At 40.5% G+C, this 22,121-nt stretch overlaps 3 protein-coding genes across 5 annotated transcripts; 1 reads left to right on the top strand and 2 right to left on the bottom strand.

Moving 5' to 3' along the window:
* Positions 1–1,000: 1,000 nt before the first annotated feature.
* Positions 1,001–5,086, bottom strand: LOC121400650. 3 transcript variants are annotated; one of them, XM_041584212.1, is made up of 3 exons: positions 3,943–5,086; positions 1,525–1,578; positions 1,001–1,315 (listed from the first exon to the last, which is right to left on the bottom strand). In XM_041584212.1, exons 1-3 carry the CDS (start codon positions 4,543–4,545, stop codon positions 1,304–1,306), a joined length of 669 nt encoding a protein of 222 aa, XP_041440146.1. In that variant the 5' UTR covers positions 4,546–5,086; the 3' UTR covers positions 1,001–1,303. The 3 variants fall into 3 exon arrangements, 2 of the variants coding, with proteins under 2 accessions (XP_041440146.1, XP_041440145.1); XR_005965878.1 differs by having other exon boundaries at positions 1,019–1,315; positions 1,525–5,086; XM_041584211.1 differs by having other exon boundaries at positions 1,019–1,578.
* A 2,359-nt stretch (positions 5,087–7,445) lies between these two features.
* LOC121400651 lies at positions 7,446–9,480 on the top strand. Its single transcript, XM_041584213.1, has 2 exons — positions 7,446–8,836; positions 9,046–9,480. Exon 1 carries the CDS (start codon positions 7,463–7,465, stop codon positions 8,753–8,755), a length of 1,293 nt encoding a protein of 430 aa, XP_041440147.1. The 5' UTR covers positions 7,446–7,462; the 3' UTR covers positions 8,756–8,836; positions 9,046–9,480.
* A 1,240-nt stretch (positions 9,481–10,720) lies between these two features.
* On the bottom strand, positions 10,721–13,954 carry sowahc.S (sosondowah ankyrin repeat domain family member C S homeolog). The gene has a single exon (XM_018249792.2). It carries the CDS (start codon positions 13,685–13,687, stop codon positions 12,323–12,325), a length of 1,365 nt encoding a protein of 454 aa, XP_018105281.1. The 5' UTR covers positions 13,688–13,954; the 3' UTR covers positions 10,721–12,322.
* Between the last annotated feature and the right edge of the window lie 8,167 nt (positions 13,955–22,121).

Below are 22,121 nucleotides of genomic sequence, written 5' to 3'. Positions count from 1 at the left end.
AATCTGCAGCAAACATTGCTTCTGGATCAGGGGCCCGGCTGCACAGCCAGCACCCAGCCCCAGGCCAGGTAATTACGTTATTAAACAAAGGGGTAGTTCAAAGCCAAATCCAGCTAAAATGTCATGGCTGAGAAGGCCCCCATTGATTATTAGCCTTATCATACAGGGTAATACATTTTGAAAAAAATCACGATGTCTGCACAAGGTCTACAAACCAATCAGGTATTTGCTTTCAAACAACTGACGAGTAAAGGCTACCTGCTGATTGGTTGCTATGCATCTTTGAACTGGTGAAGACATTTTATTTATTAAATTAGTCTCATAACTGGTTTTATTGAGGGCTATGCAAGAAATCTGTCTAATAGCTATTTAAACCTGAAAATAATTAAAAAAAATATTGTTGGGTGGTGTATGAGATGAAAGTAAACCTTCTCTGTGACATCATAGGAAAATTTAAAAAAAATACAGAAAAGGCAAATGAAAGAGGTAAAAAATGCTAAAGGTAAACATGTGTAGATTGTACTATGTGAATGCTGAGTGGTACAGAACCTCCATTGTCTAACCGATTGTAATTTCAGTTATGCCTAACCATTTCTTTGCTATTTATACCATTAAGCAGCATTTCTGTCAAATTATATCATTCTCAAGCAAAGATAGGGTTAACAACGCTTTTATTTAGGCTTCTGGCAACCATCTGTATAAAACCCTGCAAACAAAGGGGCTATTCATCTGCTGAACTGCCACTAACATAAAGTAATGTGGGAAAGCTTTGTATGCTCACAGCAATACCTTGGGCTCTTGTGCTGTAAAACAAGTGAAACTACTTTATTGTCCATTATAATTTTTACTGGGGATGCACAATTAAACTGGAAAGGTAAACAGTAGTTCAGGCTTCCAAACTATTTGAAAAGGGAGCAGGGACAGAATCTTAAAATACATTGATTCATAGTAAGGTAGCCATTGATTTATGGAACAAAAAACTTCACTGGCACACAGGATATTTCAAGCAGGAAAAACCTTGCTAGGTATTTATTGCAGCATGCAACGTTTCGGGGTTACCCCCTTTGTCAAGCATAACAAACACATAGTGCACTAAAAATTTATAGGTGAAAAGGGTCACGTGATTCCAAATGGGTGTGGACCCAAGCAATGAATAAATTACTACATTAAAAATTCAAAGGTCAATAAAGTGCAAGTGCTGATAAAAAAGCCAAAACATCCTTGGCAAGAAATGGTGAAAGCATTTTCTTCGGTGAATAAAATGTTCATAAGTGAATAAATGTCCATAATAAAATCTTCTGTCCTAACACAGTGTCTAAAACATGAAAAGTGGAAATATAAAAGACATTTTAACCACCAGTTATAGTATCAAAGTGAAAACATGTATAAACATACATTTAGAAAAAGATAAAAACATTGTATCAAATACAAAAAAAGGGTAAAAAGTAATGTTACTAAATCACAGGCAGAGATAAGGAGATATTATTATAACTTTTCAGCAAACGTAAGAACAAACTGTCTAACCTTATGTGCAGAGAAAAATCTATCCCTGAGTTCATCCAAGGCAAAGCTGTTCATCTAGAGTGGAGGAAGAAGGCGAAATAATTACAAAAAACAGGCCATACTATATTCTTCATTAAGACCTTTAGGGTGCCGGGATTCGAGAAGCCAAATCCAATAGCATTCCCTCTGTAACAAACATTTCTTTTTATCCAAACCAGGTTTAAAAATTACTTTTTCTAGAACTTGCCATCTCAGCTGGGATACTTGATGTCCCTGCATGAAGAAATGTTTTGCCAATAAGGTCTCAGGTTTTATTCTTTCAGTCCTGACATCAGAATTTTTAAGACTTTTTAAAGAGGTTTGTGGAAGAAGCGGAGCCGGCCGATAATTACGAATATTAGACTTGTGTTCATTAAGTCGCAATTTAATAGCCCGACTTGTCTGACCAATATAGGTCAGTCCGCACGGGCACTTAAGACAATAAACCACGTCCTTCGTATCACAGGTAAAAAATCCCTTAATGTCATGCTTAGTGCCCAAATGAGGATGTGTCACAGAGCTGCCAGGGGTAATAGCATTGCAATGGCTGCAGTTCCTACAAGGAAAAGTACCATTACTCTGTGAACCAAGCAGATTACGACTACCTTTTGAAGGAGGTGGCTTACGCTTTATCAATTCACCAACATTCCTCCCTCTCCTATAAGAGAAAATGGGGGGAGATTTAAACAAATGACCATACTTCTGGTCTGTACTCAAAACCTTCCAGTGTCTAAGTATCACCTTACGAAAAAACCAAGAATTGGTATCATAAGAAGTAACAAAAGGGATTCTCTGTATTTTACTAGCTGTTATTAGAGGTTTTTTCGTTAAAGCAGTCACCCTAGGTATATCCCCCACCTCATTCTGTGTTGCCAACAATGTTGGTCTGTCGTAACCCCTCGCATCGAATTTATCTACCATCTTAGTTGACTCAAGATTATATAGCTCAGCAGTGGACGTGATACGTTTAACCCGCATAAATTGGCTACGTGGCAGACCTTTAAATAGACCGGGTGGATGGAAACTTGATGGTTTAAGGATATTGTTTCGATCAGTGGGTTTAGTATAAACGGTGGTAGTAAATGAAGAGCCACTCACCTGCACATTTACATCCAAAAAATGTAACTCTAAAGGGTTAACTTCAGATGTAAATTTAATTGTTTGATGTACAGTATTAAGATAATTAACAAATTCATGAAATTTGTCCACCGAGCCAGTCCAGATAAAGAACGTGTCATCCACGTAGCGCATATAGTGATGTATATACTGACTATAGTCCCCATTTGAAAAAATATACATTTTTTCAAAGTTATCCATGAAGATATTTGCGTAGGCAGGTGCCATGTTGGCACCCATGGCGCAGCCCTGTAACTGAAGATAGAAATCATCATTATATACAAAATAATTTTTAGTCAGAACCATCTCTAATAGCTGGCAGATAAAATTAACTTTGTACGTTGGCAAATCAGATTCAGATAAATATCCACGAATACACTCGATACCCTCTGAATGAGGTATCGATGTAAACAGGTCTTTTACATCCAAAGAACATAAAAGGAAATTCTCAGATGGTAAAATTACACTATTGAGTCTAGTCAGGAAATCAGTTGTGTCAATCAGACACGGCTTCAATTTTGGCAAAACATTTTGCAAATACATATCAATGAAAATAGCGGGAGGCTGCCATATTGATCCAATGTTTGAAACAATCGGTCTACCTGGCGGTCTATCTAAACTTTTATGTACCTTAGGCAAAAAATAAACGTATGGTGTCTTATGGTACTTTTCAGTGAGCAATTGGTGAATTTCATCTGTAATTACCCCTTCCAAAGCCGCCTCATTAAGGAAGATATTTAGCTCATTTTTAAATTTAAAGGACGGATCACCATCCAAACGTGCATAATGTGAACCGTTATTTAACTGCCTAAGTGCCTCCATATCATATTCAATTTTATTCAAAATGACAGTTCCGCCACCTTTATCGGCCTTTGTAATGAAAATGTCAGCATTAGCTTGCAAAGTTTTTAAAGCATCACGTTCAATTTTAGAAATATTTTGGCTTATAGCAAACTTATTATTCATTTTTGTACGCTGTTGCTTGCTGACATCTGCCATTACCATGGCTTCAAATGTATCGATCGTAGCAAAGTTACCAGTGGGCATAAATGAACTAGTACTGCCCAATTTACCTTTAAAACGATCAGTGAATTCTTCCCTTCTGCCACCCTCACTATTACAGAAATGAGCCCTCAATTTCAACATTCTAACGAATTTAAATAAATCAATAGAAAACGTAAATGATGGTGAAGTGAAGGTGGGAACAAAGTTCAGTCCTTTATCAAGTAATGAAAGTTCGTTGGGCTGTAATTCATATGAGGATAAGTTTATAACAGGATTTACCTGCGATATGGCCGACCCGCTCTCGATTTTCTGTATGTTCCTCTTCCTCTTGCCCCTCCTTGTCCTTCCTGGCCTCCTTGGCGACCCTGCCCTAAAAAAGCGACCGCAGAGCCTTGGGATGAAACGGGCGACGAGGCCTCTGAGTCTGTGGAGTGTGTCTCCGACTTTCGTGATGTAGAGGCAGAGGAATGAAACCGCTGACGGTAAGCGCGTCTGTTGTCCTTCCATGTATACACTTCCCCAGTTTCGTAGTCGCGTGTATCTCTGCGAAACTTGCGGAGTTTGCCCTGTAGTAGCTCCTGTTGTAGTTTTTCGATCTTCCTCTCTAACTCTTGTAATGTATCGTTGTTCGTCGCTCCAAACTTGATCTTGTACTCTTCCGACGCTGCATGAATCTGTTGCTGCAGCTCCTTCTGTCCATTGTTCAGCTGCTGGATTGTTAAAGTCATCAAATCCAGGCTGCACCGATTTAGTATTCCACGCCACTTTGTAAGAAACTCTGCATCGCCCCGGAAAAGGGCAGGTTGTAGCGAAATTCTCAAACCTCGAGGGATCCTCTGTGCTCTTACATATTCTGTAAGCGAGGCTGAATGTAAGGCCCATACTGTCTCCCGTCTCTTAAGCTGCTCCAAATTACGAAATAGATCCGGCTCAGCAGAGATTGTCACTTGGGGTAGACTTTGGGATGCCTGTAGTATACGCTTTCTTTCCACTTCTGTGAAGCAGTAGATATCAGCTTTACGGTCTGTCGTAGCTGCAATATCAGCAAAAGACATCACGAATATTCGTGGAGGGGTGCTGAGTGTAAGGCCGTATAGCACACTGGAATTTCAAGAAACACTCGCACACCCTAATCAATCAGATAGAGAACACCTGGTGCACAGCAAACAGGAGGAATCGGCCACCTCCCTAGTATACTGGAACAAAAAACTTCACTGGCACACAGGATATTTCAAGCAGGAAAAACCTTGCTAGGTATTTATTGCAGCATGCAACGTTTCGGGGTTACCCCCTTTGTCAAGCATAACAAACACATAGTGCACTAAAAATTTATAGGTGAAAAGGGTCACGTGATTCCAAATGGGTGTGGACCCAAGCAATGAATAAATTACTACATTAAAAATTCAAAGGTCAATAAAGTGCAAGTGCTTTCACTTTGATACTATAACTGGTGGTTAAAATGTCTTTTATATTTCCACTTTTCATGTTTTAGACACTGTGTTAGGACAGAAGATTTTATTATGGACATTTATTCACTTATGAACATTTTATTCACCGAAGAAAATGCTTTCACCATTTCTTGCCAAGGATGTTTTGGCTTTTTTATCAGCACTTGCACTTTATTGACCTTTGAATTTTTAATGTAGTAATTTATTCATTGCTTGGGTCCACACCCATTTGGAATCACGTGACCCTTTTCACCTATAAATTTTTAGTGCACTATGTGTTTGTTATGCTTGACAAAGGGGGTAACCCCGAAACGTTGCATGCTGCAATAAATACCTAGCAAGGTTTTTCCTGCTTGAAATATCCTGTGTGCCAGTGAAGTTTTTTGTTCCAGTATACTAGGGAGGTGGCCGATTCCTCCTGTTTGCTGTGCACCAGGTGTTCTCTATCTGATTGATTAGGGTGTGCGAGTGTTTCTTGAAATTCCAGTGTGCTATACGGCCTTACACTCAGCACCCCTCCACGAATATTCGTGATGTCTTTTGCTGATATTGCAGCTACGACAGACCGTAAAGCTGATATCTACTGCTTCACAGAAGTGGAAAGAAAGCGTATACTACAGGCATCCCAAAGTCTACCCCAAGTGACAATCTCTGCTGAGCCGGATCTATTTCGTAATTTGGAGCAGCTTAAGAGACGGGAGACAGTATGGGCCTTACATTCAGCCTCGCTTACAGAATATGTAAGAGCACAGAGGATCCCTCGAGGTTTGAGAATTTCGCTACAACCTGCCCTTTTCCGGGGCGATGCAGAGTTTCTTACAAAGTGGCGTGGAATACTAAATCGGTGCAGCCTGGATTTGATGACTTTAACAATCCAGCAGCTGAACAATGGACAGAAGGAGCTGCAGCAACAGATTCATGCAGCGTCGGAAGAGTACAAGATCAAGTTTGGAGCGACGAACAACGATACATTACAAGAGTTAGAGAGGAAGATCGAAAAACTACAACAGGAGCTACTACAGGGCAAACTCCGCAAGTTTCGCAGAGATACACGCGACTACGAAACTGGGGAAGTGTATACATGGAAGGACAACAGACGCGCTTACCGTCAGCGGTTTCATTCCTCTGCCTCTACATCACGAAAGTCGGAGACACACTCCACAGACTCAGAGGCCTCGTCGCCCGTTTCATCCCAAGGCTCTGCGGTCGCTTTTTAGGGCAGGGTCGCCAAGGAGGCCAGGAAGGACAAGGAGGGGCAAGAGGAAGAGGAACATACAGAAAATCGAGAGCGGGTCGGCCATATCGCAGGTAAATCCTGTTATAAACTTATCCTCATATGAATTACAGCCCAACGAACTTTCATTACTTGATAAAGGACTGAACTTTGTTCCCACCTTCACTTCACCATCATTTACGTTTTCTATTGATTTATTTAAATTCGTTAGAATGTTGAAATTGAGGGCTCATTTCTGTAATAGTGAGGGTGGCAGAAGGGAAGAATTCACTGATCGTTTTAAAGGTAAATTGGGCAGTACTAGTTCATTTATGCCCACTGGTAACTTTGCTACGATCGATACATTTGAAGCCATGGTAATGGCAGATGTCAGCAAGCAACAGCGTACAAAAATGAATAATAAGTTTGCTATAAGCCAAAATATTTCTAAAATTGAACGTGATGCTTTAAAAACTTTGCAAGCTAATGCTGACATTTTCATTACAAAGGCCGATAAAGGTGGCGGAACTGTCATTTTGAATAAAATTGAATATGATATGGAGGCACTTAGGCAGTTAAATAACGGTTCACATTATGCACGTTTGGATGGTGATCCGTCCTTTAAATTTAAAAATGAGCTAAATATCTTCCTTAATGAGGCGGCTTTGGAAGGGGTAATTACAGATGAAATTCACCAATTGCTCACTGAAAAGTACCATAAGACACCATACGTTTATTTTTTGCCTAAGGTACATAAAAGTTTAGATAGACCGCCAGGTAGACCGATTGTTTCAAACATTGGATCAATATGGCAGCCTCCCGCTATTTTCATTGATATGTATTTGCAAAATGTTTTGCCAAAATTGAAGCCGTGTCTGATTGACACAACTGATTTCCTGACTAGACTCAATAGTGTAATTTTACCATCTGAGAATTTCCTTTTATGTTCTTTGGATGTAAAAGACCTGTTTACATCGATACCTCATTCAGAGGGTATCGAGTGTATTCGTGGATATTTATCTGAATCTGATTTGCCAACGTACAAAGTTAATTTTATCTGCCAGCTATTAGAGATGGTTCTGACTAAAAATTATTTTGTATATAATGATGATTCTATCTTCAGTTACAGGGCTGCGCCATGGGTGCCAACATGGCACCTGCCTACGCAAATATCTTCATGGATAACTTTGAAAAAATGTATATTTTTTCAAATGGGGACTATAGTCAGTATATACATCACTATATGCGCTACGTGGATGACACGTTCTTTATCTGGACTGGCTCGGTGGACAAATTTCATGAATTTGTTAATTATCTTAATACTGTACATCAAACAATTAAATTTACATCTGAAGTTAACCCTTTAGAGTTACATTTTTTGGATGTAAATGTGCAGGTGAGTGGCTCTTCATTTACTACCACCGTTTATACTAAACCCACTGATCGAAACAATATCCTTAAACCATCAAGTTTCCATCCACCCGGTCTATTTAAAGGTCTGCCACGTAGCCAATTTATGCGGGTTAAACGTATCACGTCCACTGCTGAGCTATATAATCTTGAGTCAACTAAGATGGTAGATAAATTCGATGCGAGGGGTTACGACAGACCAACATTGTTGGCAACACAGAATGAGGTGGGGGATATACCTAGGGTGACTGCTTTAACGAAAAAACCTCTAATAACAGCTAGTAAAATACAGAGAATCCCTTTTGTTACTTCTTATGATACCAATTCTTGGTTTTTTCGTAAGGTGATACTTAGACACTGGAAGGTTTTGAGTACAGACCAGAAGTATGGTCATTTGTTTAAATCTCCCCCCATTTTCTCTTATAGGAGAGGGAGGAATGTTGGTGAATTGATAAAGCGTAAGCCACCTCCTTCAAAAGGTAGTCGTAATCTGCTTGGTTCACAGAGTAATGGTACTTTTCCTTGTAGGAACTGCAGCCATTGCAATGCTATTACCCCTGGCAGCTCTGTGACACATCCTCATTTGGGCACTAAGCATGACATTAAGGGATTTTTTACCTGTGATACGAAGGACGTGGTTTATTGTCTTAAGTGCCCGTGCGGACTGACCTATATTGGTCAGACAAGTCGGGCTATTAAATTGCGACTTAATGAACACAAGTCTAATATTCGTAATTATCGGCCGGCTCCGCTTCTTCCACAAACCTCTTTAAAAAGTCTTAAAAATTCTGATGTCAGGACTGAAAGAATAAAACCTGAGACCTTATTGGCAAAACATTTCTTCATGCAGGGACATCAAGTATCCCAGCTGAGATGGCAAGTTCTAGAAAAAGTAATTTTTAAACCTGGTTTGGATAAAAAGAAATGTTTGTTACAGAGGGAATGCTATTGGATTTGGCTTCTCGAATCCCGGCACCCTAAAGGTCTTAATGAAGAATATAGTATGGCCTGTTTTTTGTAATTATTTCGCCTTCTTCCTCCACTCTAGATGAACAGCTTTGCCTTGGATGAACTCAGGGATAGATTTTTCTCTGCACATAAGGTTAGACAGTTTGTTCTTACGTTTGCTGAAAAGTTATAATAATATCTCCTTATCTCTGCCTGTGATTTAGTAACATTACTTTTTACCCTTTTTTTGTATTTGATACAATGTTTTTATCTTTTTCTAAATGTATGTTTATACATGTTTTCACTTTGATACTATAACTGGTGGTTAAAATGTCTTTTATATTTCCACTTTTCATGTTTTAGACACTGTGTTAGGACAGAAGATTTTATTATGGACATTTATTCACTTATGAACATTTTATTCACCGAAGAAAATGCTTTCACCATTTCTTGCCAAGGATGTTTTGGCTTTTTTATCAGCACTTGCACTTTATTGACCTTTGAATTTTTAATGTAGTAATTTATTCATTGCTTGGGTCCACACCCATTTGGAATCACGTGACCCTTTTCACCTATAAATTTTTAGTGCACTATGTGTTTGTTATGCTTGACAAAGGGGGTAACCCCGAAACGTTGCATGCTGCAATAAATACCTAGCAAGGTTTTTCCTGCTTGAAATATCCTGTGTGCCAGTGAAGTTTTTTGTTCCAGTATACTAGGGAGGTGGCCGATTCCTCCTGTTTGCTGTGCACCAGGTGTTCTCTATCTGATTGATTAGGGTGTGCGAGTGTTTCTTGAAAAGCCATTGATTTATCACATATGCTGTAATTTTAACAGTGGTGTGTAATTTGTGCTTAATAGCCAACCGACAGTGGGAAAATGAAACCTGCCCAATCAGTTTGAAGGGCCCCGATTAGCATTTTAAATCAGCTTGTGTATGGCCACCTCAGTCTAATATCTAGAAGCAAATTATCCAAAGGCACACAGAGCTGATGCAAGCAAGGAACACCTTGCATGTTTAATGCGGAAGTGCACTGCACTTCCACATTAACATGCAAGGTTTTCCTTGCTTTCACCAGCTCTGTGTGCCTTTGGATAATTTGCTTCTAGATATTGGATTTGAGGTTGCCGGACCTCTACTATTGTGCACCAGATAGCACTGAACTAAATATTGATAAGGGTGTGCGAGAGCCAGGTTCTTATTGCACACCTTAGGCTAATGTCAGATGGCTTTTCTAGCACAGGCCTACTGCTTTGTATGCAATCTGCCTATTGTGATAATACGTATCCCCTCTGCTTGAGGTTTGCAAATAATGGGAGGTGGCCGTATTAGGTACAATGTATTCAACTGTACTGATAAATACACCTGTGTACACATAGCCTTAAGGCTCATTTACACATCAGGCTTTTGTCTGACTACCCATCTGTCTGTAATGAAAACTGAATGTAAGCCTGCTGATCAATAAAATATAAAAAGTGAAGATTGACTTCTAATGACAAGCAAATCCAACACATTCAGTCTGATTATATCTGCAACATGCTCTAATCACGACTAGGGATGCACCGAATCCAGGATTCAGTTCGGGATTCGGGCAGTAATCTGCCTTTTTCAGAATGATTCAGATTCGCTGAATCCTTATGCCTGCCGAACCGAATCATAATTTACATATGCAAATTAGGAATGGGGAGGGAAATCAGGCGACTTTTTGTCACAAAACAAGGAAGTAAAACATGTTTTCCCCTTCCCACCCCTAATTTGCATATACAAATTAGGATTTGGATTTGGTTCTGTATTCAGCCGAATCCTTCGTGAAGGATTTGGGGTTTGGCTGAATCCAAAATAGTGGATTCGGTGCATCCCTAATCACGACCAACCAATCCTGAAACTTGCCTCTGTCTTCAAGGCAACTTGATGGAATTGAGGGCAGAATTGCTGATCTGAGCTGTGACTTCTTATTTACATTACATTCTGTACAACTAGAATCAGACCAAACTGTGGTACTCTGGTAGAATCCAACACAGCATCTACACAATAAAAAAAAGTTCCATGAGTTATGGTTTATTAGCAAGTTATTAAATGCTGAAGAATGACAATAAAACAGTAAAAGCTCTTAGCTCATCATTTCTACTAGAATTGCTCTCACACATCACTACAGATTGCAAGTCTTTGTAGTTTAGGAATGTTTTGTCATCTACCACTACCTTTAACCATGTCAGTTTAAAATCTAAGTGCTATAGTTTAAAGTTGCCTTTAATCGACCATTTCTCTGAACAGACTGATCTCCAGATTCCAGATTTGGTCAGTGAGTCAGATCAATAAATTTTTACCAGTGTTGACAAAATTAGCTGAAATATTTAATATAATTGTATACAAAAAGTGCTATGAATTACTGTACTGCTTTCTGATCAATCTCCACATGTACCATATGGCACGCTAAATAGAGAAATACAAAAATATATGCATTGTAGTTTACACTATATACGTACATTGATTTAAACAGTTAAAAAAACACCTCATAAGAATGAAAATGACTTGAAAACTGTGTTAAAACTTTACTAATGCACGGGTTAAAGTACCATAATATTTTGCACCAAAAGCATGTACATTTTGTACCACAAGCTCTGTGGCATCATAAAGACTGAAACTTGTGCTGCCATCCCCAGCTGCTGCAAACTGGAGTATGCATGCATTTTAAAAGGTGGTACACCCACAGATGCAACAGGTACCATTTTTGTGTTAGATGCAGTCACTGTGCTTATACTGCAGCTACCCTTTGCTAACAATCTGCTTCTAATTTTCTCAATATGGCCCACTTTCAAGATAAAGTGAATGCACCAGAGACCAATCACACAAAACATGGTGGTTTTATATACTTGCTAAAAGAAACATAGTTACACTACCAGATAATATTATTTCTAGAGATGACACTATATTTCAGCTTCAAGTAGCAGCAAGGGGAAAATAGTTAAACCCAGGCTGAAAAAAAAGTCACTTTGACTGTTATATGCTCAGACAGAAATTGGATCTGGTGGAAATACCCCAATTTGCACGCCAATGTTTTTAATAGCAATTTATGGAAAATAATGTGTCTGTGGCTTTGCTTGCTTCTCACTTCTGTGCCAGTAGTTTACCTGTCAATGCTTATTCTGCTACAGGCAAAGTATTTTCCATCCACCTCTATCTTTAAGACAGCGTAAAGTTTACATTTTGAGCACATTCCATTACATTTTGGTGCATTATTTTTAAGTTTTCAGATGTATAATAGATATACCAGATCATAAAACTGGGTGTGCACTTCTCTGCACTAGAAATTAAGAACATTTCCAAATGATGGCTAGAGTAAATCAGTCCAGCAGATTGTCTAGCAGTACCACCCTTTACACTCTCATCCTATTTCTGTAATAGCCATTGAAGTCCAAATCATCTGGAATAGGTTCAAGTATGACAGATATGTGAGTGCAGCAAGGTGGTTTGTTGCCATGTCATGTGGCTGTAAGGAAGGAAGCTCCAACTTGTAGTCCAGCAAGATCTGTAGGCAACTGAGAGCTGGGACTGGTTGTGCAGTAGCTGGAGGGGGATAGTGTGTTATATACCGGTAATTAGCATTTAGATATAGAAGGGACACACTCAAGGTTGAGATCACCCGAACACATTGGATTTTGGTCTGAGCCTCGCAGGACTCTTGAGAGGTTTATCCTCTTGCTCATAAGCGTCTCCAGAGGACAGGTTGTTATGGATAATCTGAGTCCTAAATCGGATCTTATTGAGTCGTGGCTTGCCCTTTAGCCCAGAGCCCTTCCTGTACAGGTCTGTCCTGCTGCCCCCGGGGCCCTCCGGCTGATCCTCCGGCAGCTGAGAGAGCCGATGTACAATGAGTTGTGAGGGGAGTACCCTAGAGAGCCGCCAGCGGCCCGACCCCATATTCTCTCCTTCCTCCTCCTCCTCATCTTCTTCACCTCCGTAGGGCAGAGCACCCACCAGCCCCTGTACATCGTGGGTAGTGTTCGGCCCAAGGTACTGCCACGCTTTCCTGCCACTGTAGTCTCTTATATTCACATCTGCATCACATGCCCCGATCAGCAGCTTAATGACGTCCAGGTGGCCGTGCATGGCAGCCAAGTGCAGAGCGGTGTAACCTCCCGCCGCCCGCGCATTGATATTAATTGGCACCCGGTGTTGGCGCGCATAGGTGAGGAGAGCGTTCAGGAGTTCGTGTTGTCCGTGCTTGGCGGCCCAGTGTAGGCAAGAGAAGCCGGTGATGAAGTCCCGTCGGGTGATGAGGCCGGGCTCGTTGCTCAGCAACTCCCGTAAGCTCTCCCAGCGGCCCCGGCACGAACTCAGCATCCAGGCGTGCTCCACAGGGTCCAGCGCTACTTGTCCGTGCGCCGCGCCGCTCTCATCCTCCTCGTTTCCGGACACCGACGAGGAACTGTGCAGGGACGAGCTGTCTGAATCCCGCTTCCCGGCTCGAAGCAGCCCCCCGCCCCTGCGGAACTGAGGGGACACGGGCTCCCGCACACCCTTGCGACTGCCCCTGGGAGTCCTACCGCTGCTGGGAATAAAAACCTCCGGGGAGCCAGGACACTGCTTGATCGGCCCGGGGACGCTTTTGTCCTCTTTCTCCTGCGGCTGCTGAGCGGCTCCACCGGGGGCTCCGGTGACTGAGATGCTGGTGGACAAGTCCTTCCTTCCCCCCTCAGAGCTGTGCCCCGGGGACTCGCTGGCCGCTTCATGGTCACTAACCGAGCTTTCTGGGGAGGGCGCTGCCGATCCAGTCTCTCGGTACTTTTTCCGCAGACACACGTATCTCACCCCGGCCTCTTCTCTCACGGTTGCCACCTCATTCACAATATCTTTAAAGCGGCTGCGGAGAGTTTCTCGAGACTCACCGACTGGCGGCTCATTCAGCAGCGCCCTGAAGTGTCCCAGCACATTCTGATTTGGTACCCGGCCGCCTTGCTCGCTTAGGAAGCGGATAACTGATTCCCGACTCGGTCCGGTCATGACTGAGCGGTGAAGGCGGTGGGTTTGGAACAAAACATATCAGCTCCTCCCAGCGGGGAGGCTCGGCGGGGGCGGGCAAGTTAGCTAAATGTCAGTGGGAATTATTCAGTCTGAACCACAGACGGAGAGCGCGGTTACACGTTAATTCCAACCTCCCCCTTTCATGAGTTGAAATCTCCCAATCTCCGCTCCTTTCTCTGGTACCCAGCGTGGGCCGCACCACTTTTACTTGAATAAAAGGGGGCGATGCTGAAGCTGAAAACCAATGAGATTTTCCAGAGCTCCCCGCCCAATAGAGTGCAGAGGCAGTCAAAGAGCTCTCCCGTGTGGTAGTGGCTTGTGTGACATTGTTTGCATAGAGCAAGCTGAATTGGGAAAGATACATGCGGCCGGGCTGAGTTATGCCACTTCATATTCTGTGTGGGATCGCTCTTTTATCTTTCACTGCTGCTGAACTTGACTTGCGACCCTCTGTGATGTTATGGAAACGTTCTCACTCTCTGGGTTTCTATTTGTCATGTCGTTATTAAATTGGGAGCGTAAAGGAAAAGCCGAGAGAAGGGAACACAAGGTCATACTGTAGAGGAATTCCACCTCAGTCTGTGTGGTACATTCCTAGCCGGAAGTTTTCACGTCAGTCACTTTCAGTGAGGGGACGGGGTATAATTCCCCTAAACTTGGAAATTACAGTCTGCATCTTGTCATACTATATATTGCCTGTATAGCTTGAAAAGAAACAATAAATACATTAGTATTTGCATTAGTCTTCTGACTGTACTGCTTTCTCTTGCTTTTTCCTGTGAATGTGAAGTGTATCACCCCAGGGTGCAGGTTGTTCAGGGACCTCAGGGAGCCACAGTCATTTAAATGATTTATGAATCTTCAAGAGGAAAAGTGTTTCCTAAAGTATACTTGGCCTGTCATCATTCAAGCAAGGAAGCATAATAATAGAAGATTTATACTTCAATTGTATTGCACAAATCGAACCCTAACACCCCCTTCAGCTCACCTGAGTGAGTCTGACAGTTTCTGTTATTCATATGAATCTTATGGGTGAACCCTACAGTCTGGCAACTTTGTAAAGACTGCTATATAGATGAACTCCCAACTCCAAAATATCTCCTGCTAACTGAAGCAGTGTCGGACTAGGACACCAGGGGCCCACCGAAAAAACCTTAAACCAGGGGCCCACTCTAAGTACTATTTTTCTTCCTCTCTTCACTCGCCTCTATTCTCCTAGTCTCTTTTTTTTATATACTATAATACTATAATCTATTAGTCCATCTAGTTAGCCTCTTTGGTCTCATAGAAATAGGGAATGGCCATGAAATAGTCCAAATATTTAGCAGCATGAGGGCCCACTGACACCTGAGCCCACCAGGACTTTTCCTGGTATCCCGGTGGGCCAGTCCGACACTGAACTAAAGAATGCCAGGAGATGTTGGGAGGTGCAAATCAACAGCTGGAGAGTCAGGTATATTCACAAATAATTATACAATATCAATATTATAGTCTACTTAACATTGGTAAAAGTGTGAGTTTCTTTCTTTCCTCCTCTATCCCCTTTTTATACTTTCCTTCTCCTCCATTTAAACTCTCTTTACAAACCAATGCCTCTCACAGCAATAAATACATGGGCACAGTGTCATAACACTTATTATAGAACACTGAAAAATGTTTAACAATGGGATTTGAAACCATGTTTCTCTGGTATGTGTGAACTTATATTGAGACATTGTTGCTAAAATCTATTGAAATTTTAATAAAACATACAGTTAAAAAAAGAAGTGTCATTTTCTATTTACTACTTTCCTCTCTTAGCTGTTCCCAGATTACGTATGCTGAGACTGGGGTTAAGGGATGAATTTTGTATCCGTGTTACTGTGGGGTGTTCAGCAAAAGTGCTATTGTAAATCTGTGCTTCAATGTATTTCTGGCATGGAGTATTTTGCTGTACTCATCAACATCTCAACTCTGCCCAATATCCATGTTGCATCAGACCAGAAGTAAGTACTGACAAGGAATGATCTGAAAATGTACACCAATCCTGTCTGGTCCTGGTCTCTTGCTACCTAATCAATAAGGGTCCAGAGTAACAAAACCATCCACCATGCACAGAGGAAATATCACTCCCAATAGCTGTACAACCTGATTGCCAAAATGAGGAAGACATTCTGGGTTCTGTATTCAATATTCAGAACAAGATGAGCGAACAAAATCAGATACGTGTAGACCTGCTGTTTCAACACACACCATCCATCATGTGATAAGCATTCAATTTGAAAATATAAGAAACAGACCAGGAACAGGCAGTACTTTAGTCTGCAAACACCCTTTATTGGTGTATTTGCACTCACGACATGTTTCCCTTGAAAAAGGGACTGGTTCCCGAAACATGTCGTGAGTGAAAATACACCAATAAAGGGTATTAAGAGGCTTCAATAAACTACAGCAGCCAGTTTTCAATATTTGGAATATATAAGCCTTTCTTTTACATTGTTCCAATGGGCTTATTGAAATAGCTGCCTAAAACAGCTGGAAGTTGGCAGGTTAAATATATTCGATTGAGGATACAACAATATTCTCACGTTCCAGGCGCTGATCCGGGACACCAAATGAGGACATCAGCGTTCGTGATAAATTGTCGGCTTTATTAAAACAAACACACAGGGGGAAATCTAGCGGTGGGTCTGCTGGGCTGACTTACGTGTTTCTTGCCGGATCTCCCAGCACTTAAAACAAACACACAGGGGGAAATCTAGCGGTGGGTCTGCTGGGCTGACTTACGCGTTTCTTGCCGGATCTCCCGGCACTTCCTCAGAGACGGAGATCCGGCAAGAAACACGTAAGTCTGATGCGATCCGCATCATTTCTAATTATTTAAATATATTCGATCTACACTATTTCTACTTGCTCAAAAAGCAAGGAAGTAGCCTATTAATTTGTGTTTTCTATGCCATGGTGTCAAACTGAGTAGCTAACTTTGTGAATTGGATTGGGGTGCTTCCACGACACACCTGTCCACAGCCAGCAAAGAGTTTCAACAAATGTCTCAGTTGGGATTGAATGGGTTGATTAGGGCAATGGACTCTGAATTGTGTTACCATAAGCAAGAGTTTGTAAGTTGGGCCCACAGAAAATATTTTTCTAGATATAGCAAATGCCCTATCAAGTTCAGGTTCCATTAAGCCTGCTAGTTTTCATTTGCACACTCTTCACAAAGAAGTAAATGTGCCTGGTGATAACTCTAGAAAACATTGGGTTGGCAACATCAGGAAAGTACTTGACAGCAGCCTGGGTTTCTGCTGAAACTGAAGGTAAACATTATTTCTGTCCTGTGATCTGGATTGCTGGAAGGCAACTCTTACTTAATATCAGATCTTTGGTGCATTTTACTGGGAGGCACACTGTATTTAAATATTAGGCAACAATAACATGACATATGAATATGCAGACATGGTAAGATCTGTTTACAGTAAAAGTTATCTTCATGTGTTGCTGTTTATGTAAGGGATTGTAATTATTATATAAACGATTAGTTAAACGTTTCAGCTTTACCCAGAAAGAGAGCAATTGGGAGGCCAGTTATCTCTATAGGAAGGTCATCTGTATGAATTGTGTCTCAAATTTTTGACAACAGCTGAGAGCATAGAGTATGAGTTTATGTATAATAATGCATGTTAAATAAGACATAGCTATTAAAAGTTTAAATTAATATTAAAACCACAAAACTAAACTAGTAGCACAGTACTGGTTTGTGTCATTCATTAGTATAGTATTATACAACTGCAGATTTTATAAACACAGCTCACAGGATGTGGAGAAAAATAAAGTGATACACATTGTTATAATCAGGGAACAGTTTATACACAATCTTACTAGAAGGAATAGTTTATTATGTCATGAATAAGCATTGGAGTAGACAGGCCATTCTAGATATATTCCTTAGGGAGAACTTGAAGGTTTGCATTAAAGGAGTCAGTTGACCAAGAACAGAATGGGATTGTTGGAGACATGCCGTAGCAAGATGGAGACTGTTAGAAGAGGCCTGGACAGGGAAGGCAGACGGGGTCTGCAGAAGGCATAAACAACAAAGTTTTAGGTTTTTATAGTTTACAGTAAACAGATTTTACTTTTTAAGTAATAAGGGAACCAGGAAAGGCATTTTTCACTGAAGTAGATATGTATTTGTGAGATTACTGGAATGGTCTGTTAGTAGTTTCTATTAAAAACAGGAAGATAGCAAAAATGTTATGTATATGTAAGTGAAAGCTTACTTTATGGGTTTAAATAAAAACCTATGTTTTTATTTTTTTTTTATAAAAATTGGTCCAGTTTATGTCTCTCATGTTTGCTGTACTACTACTACTATTTAGTGCCTTGTAGTCTATCTTTTCTCCTTGTCCCTCCTTTAAGTATAATATATCGAGCAGCCTGCACAACATTTTTGGTGCATAGTGCTGTGAATTTTACTATAGATTCACGTTACTTTATCGGTTCACCTTACGTTTTTAGGTATATAAGATGTTTCATCAAACAGGGGTAACATACCTGCATGTTTTTCAGAGGGTGTTAAAGGGGTGGTTCACCTTTATGTTAAGCTTTAGTATGTTATAGAATGGTTAATTCTAAGCAATATTTCAACTGGACATAATTTTTTCTTTGTAATAGTTTTTAAATTATTAGCCTTCTTCTTCTGACTCCTTAGCTTTGCTCTGAAAGGCCACAAATTTATAGTTATTTCTACTTTTTATTTCTAATCTTTCTATCCAGACCCTCTCCTATTCATCTTCCAGTCTCTAATTCAAGTCAATGCATGGTTACTTGGTTAATTTGAACCCTAGAAACCAAATTTCTGAATTCACAGTTCTGTCAAATAAAAAGCAAAATAACTCAAGAAACACATACATTAAAAAAAAGTCATAATATCACCCTCTACAGCATACTAAAAGTTCATTTAAAGGTGAACAACCCCTTTAAGGACCATAATGGACCCCAGCTGGATGGAATTGAAAGGCTGCAGCTCTTTATTAAGGCACAACCAATAGCAGCTAAACCCAGGGCCACCTCTCCATCTCCTTTCTACCTAAGATTCTTTCTAGGGATGCACCAAATCCACTATTTTAGGATTCACGCGAATACAGACAACCTAATTTGCATATGTAAATTAGGAAAAGAAGAAGGAAGGACACTTTTGACTTCCTTGTTTGTGTAACAAAAAATCACGAAGCCTGCTGAAAAATCTTGGCCGAATTCCAAACTGAATCCTGGATCCGGTGTGTCCCTAATCCTTTCATTTTAAAAGGCCCTGGTTGGTACAAAAATGTTCTGATGGCGACAGGCACTGTTGGTAACCAAAAAAAAAAGCCTAACAACTAAAGATTGGTACCCATTGTTGGTACCCATTAGCATGCACACCATCAGAAACATATTCAGCACTCTATAATGTACAAGGGATCACAGGTCACAAATAATTGCTTTTAATGAGAACAACACCCTTGTAAAAACTGCAAGAGCAAAGTGGGGTCAGAAATGGATCCTGGAAGCCACATGCTAAATGAGCCAATAACAATAGCAGGCATGGTGTCACCATGTGTCTTCTGATTCCTTTGAAATCCAGCCCCCCAGTGTTGACCCCGGAATTCTGAATTCCCTCATGTCCATGGATCTGCCCTCTCTTAGGGTTATGGCACACACAATTTATTTTCCAAACACATCTGGTTTTCTGGGGGAACCTATTGTTTCAGGCTTTTCTGATCCATACTTGCACCAGTAGCAGAGGAAAAGAGTTGCCAAATAACCGGCACTGTATAATGGATAGAATTAGTATACAGAGTATAGGGGTCCTTATATTAAATGGATAGCAGGACTGGAAGAGTACTGCAGCCAAATATAAATCCTGGAGCCTATGGGTTCCTATATATTGAGTATACGTGGAATATAGATTAAGGAACGCCTAGAAAACATTTTTCAGTAAAGTTCAAAAGTGCTGTAACTCCCTCATCTCTTGGGGGGCCCGCAGTATGCAATTTCAATTTGTTGTTGTTAGGCCCTTCATTAACAAACTCACTAAATGTTTTCTTTACAGAAATCGTGTTCTACTCATTCTACTGAGGAAAGACCTGCCGACCCAGTCCTCCTCAGCGTTACACAGGCCTGTCTCCCCCAAACAGATGCAAGCACAGAAATATGCAGCATCTGGCACAAGTGGGGGTGGGGAGAGTATTCGGAGCGGAGGAAGTTTGGGTGCCGGGAGAAGGACCCTTGAGTCTCAGTCCCAGTGGGCCCTAACACACCAGTCCAACTCTGTCTGAGTAACGTGGCATGTGAACTTACATTTTTAGTAATGCATGGGGGGGGCTGTTTTGCGGCTGTTTGCAGTTTTTCTTTCTGGGGATCCTTCTTTTAACCCAATAGCTGCCACAGGGGTCTCTGTTGTAAATAATTATGCATGGTTTATACATGTTCCGGGGAAGAAACACATGGTGATAAAAGTACCCACACTGTTAGAACATTTTCTTCTAAAAAGTGACAATAAAATGACTAATTTTTTTACAAATCAGAGAAAAAAGGGAATAATTGGGAGAAAAAAATTAGGTGGAAGGAACTTGTTACATTTTGTTTGTTATGGGCCTAACTCTGATGTGTGCAGAAAAGAGAAGGAGAAAAGAAACTGGGTGAAATTGACCAAAAGTCATCTTTTGCTCTTCCTTTGATTTGGTCCCAACCCTGTCAGTTCCACAGCAGAAAGTTTCTTTGTCACGTCTCCGTGTTTCACAAATAAACTTATTTTGGGTTCCTAAGTATTTAGGATTTTTGCATGTGAAAACTAGTACCAGATTTTTAATAATTTAAGGACAAAAAAGGCTACATTTACATAATATAATGGGTGAAATATTCCAACAGAAATCTTTGTTTTTAGGGTTTTTTTTCTCTTACAATGGCATTGGAGGGTCCCAAGGGACACAGTTTGCAAAGTATATATCTATGGGGCTTCTCTTACTACATTTAGTGCTTTATATTCAACACTGTGGCAAACTGACAACCTTATTTGCTTTGAGGGGAAGATTATCACTCTGGTGTATATATATATATATATATATATATATATATATATATATATATATATATATATATATATAGTGGGAACACCACTAGTGGACACATAATGCATCTTAATATATCTAATACAATGTATCGTCATTTATTTATCATTTAAATCGGACTATTTACTTTATTTATGCATACCACATCAGGTAAGAAAGATCATTCTCTGGCTTTTTACCCTTGAGACATTAACTGGCTCAGTATGTTTTAAAACAATCTTTATGAGGCTGATAGAGACTGCTCTGTACATTTCATAATTCTAATGTCATTTTTATCCTCTTTTAGCAGTGAAGGTTGAAAATTTTACCTTATTTAAAGAGAAGCTGACGCTGAAGGCACATACAGTCAATATGATTCCATGTATGTTTCAAACACGCCATCAACTCAACCCACTCAGAATCCAACTAGGGGGAAAATGGATACAAAAGGTTACAAGTTTCTAATCTACCTGTACGGAGACCATGTGACAATGGCATCACCCGATTTGAAGGACAAATACCACCTTTTTAAGAGCCAGGTGGCAAAAGGGATCTGCTCTCTGGTGATTAATTCCACAGAGATGACAGACAGCGGCACTTATCAGGTCCGGCTGAAAATTTTAGGAAAGCTGTACGAGCCGGTTCCATCTATAGACATTCAAGTTCAAGAATCAGAGAATCAAGACACAGGTAAGTTAAAGCATTACAAAAATAATCATTCCTGATTTCACATGTAATCCCAATAAAATGTATCACTCATTAGATGTGAAAGAAAAGTGTGTGTATTGTAACCCCAATACACAGCACATTAACTGACTAAATCTAACGCTTGTCAGTGCTGCCCACACGCTCACTTAGTAAATCTATCATTTACTTGGGATTCATGAGATCATTTTGCTTTGCAGATGAGTCGCAGAGATTTTTCTGGTCAAAGTCTGCAACAACGACTGTTCCCCCAACAACCACTGCTAATACTACTGCATCAACAGCCGCAGCCACTGTCTCTTTTGAAGACGCCAATATATGAAATCAAGTGTTAAAAGGGAGACTATAAATAATATAGAACTTGGAATGCTACTTGTAATAGGCGTAGTAGGCTCAGTAATAGCAGTCCAACAATAGTAAGTGACATTTCTTTTTGCTTTTTTTGGTGGGCAAGAAAGGTGTAAACATATCTTGCACTAGAATATAAATCAGAGGCCAACACAAGTGTAAAGACAATAAGGGGGAATGTAATATTGGTCGATAATGCAAAAATTGTTCGTAATTCATGTTCGCAATGCAAATAAATGTTCGCAAAGTGAAACATTTTTCCTTTGTGAACACTTTGCCCCTAGGATAGCGATTTC

Source organism: Xenopus laevis, chromosome 2S (assembly GCF_017654675.1).
Source record: "Xenopus laevis strain J_2021 chromosome 2S, Xenopus_laevis_v10.1, whole genome shotgun sequence".
NCBI lineage: Eukaryota > Metazoa > Chordata > Amphibia > Anura > Pipidae > Xenopus > Xenopus laevis.
Note: the sequence above shows the minus strand (reverse complement) of the source record. Positions and strands in the feature narration are given on the sequence as shown.

Excerpts from the sequence above, each read along its gene's own strand:
- LOC121400650 (XM_041584211.1), bottom strand. The coding sequence starts at position 4,545 with ATGGGCCTTACATTCAGCCTCGCTTACAGAATATGTAAGAGCACAGAG. Across the intron at positions 1,579-3,942 it reads GCGGGTCGGCCATATCGCAG|ATGAACAGCTTTGCCTTGGA; the intron begins GTAAATCCTGTT and ends CCTCCACTCTAG.
- LOC121400651 (XM_041584213.1), top strand. The coding sequence starts at position 7,463 with ATGGGTGCCAACATGGCACCTGCCTACGCAAATATCTTCATGGATAAC.
- sowahc.S (XM_018249792.2), bottom strand. The coding sequence starts at position 13,687 with ATGACCGGACCGAGTCGGGAATCAGTTATCCGCTTCCTAAGCGAGCAA.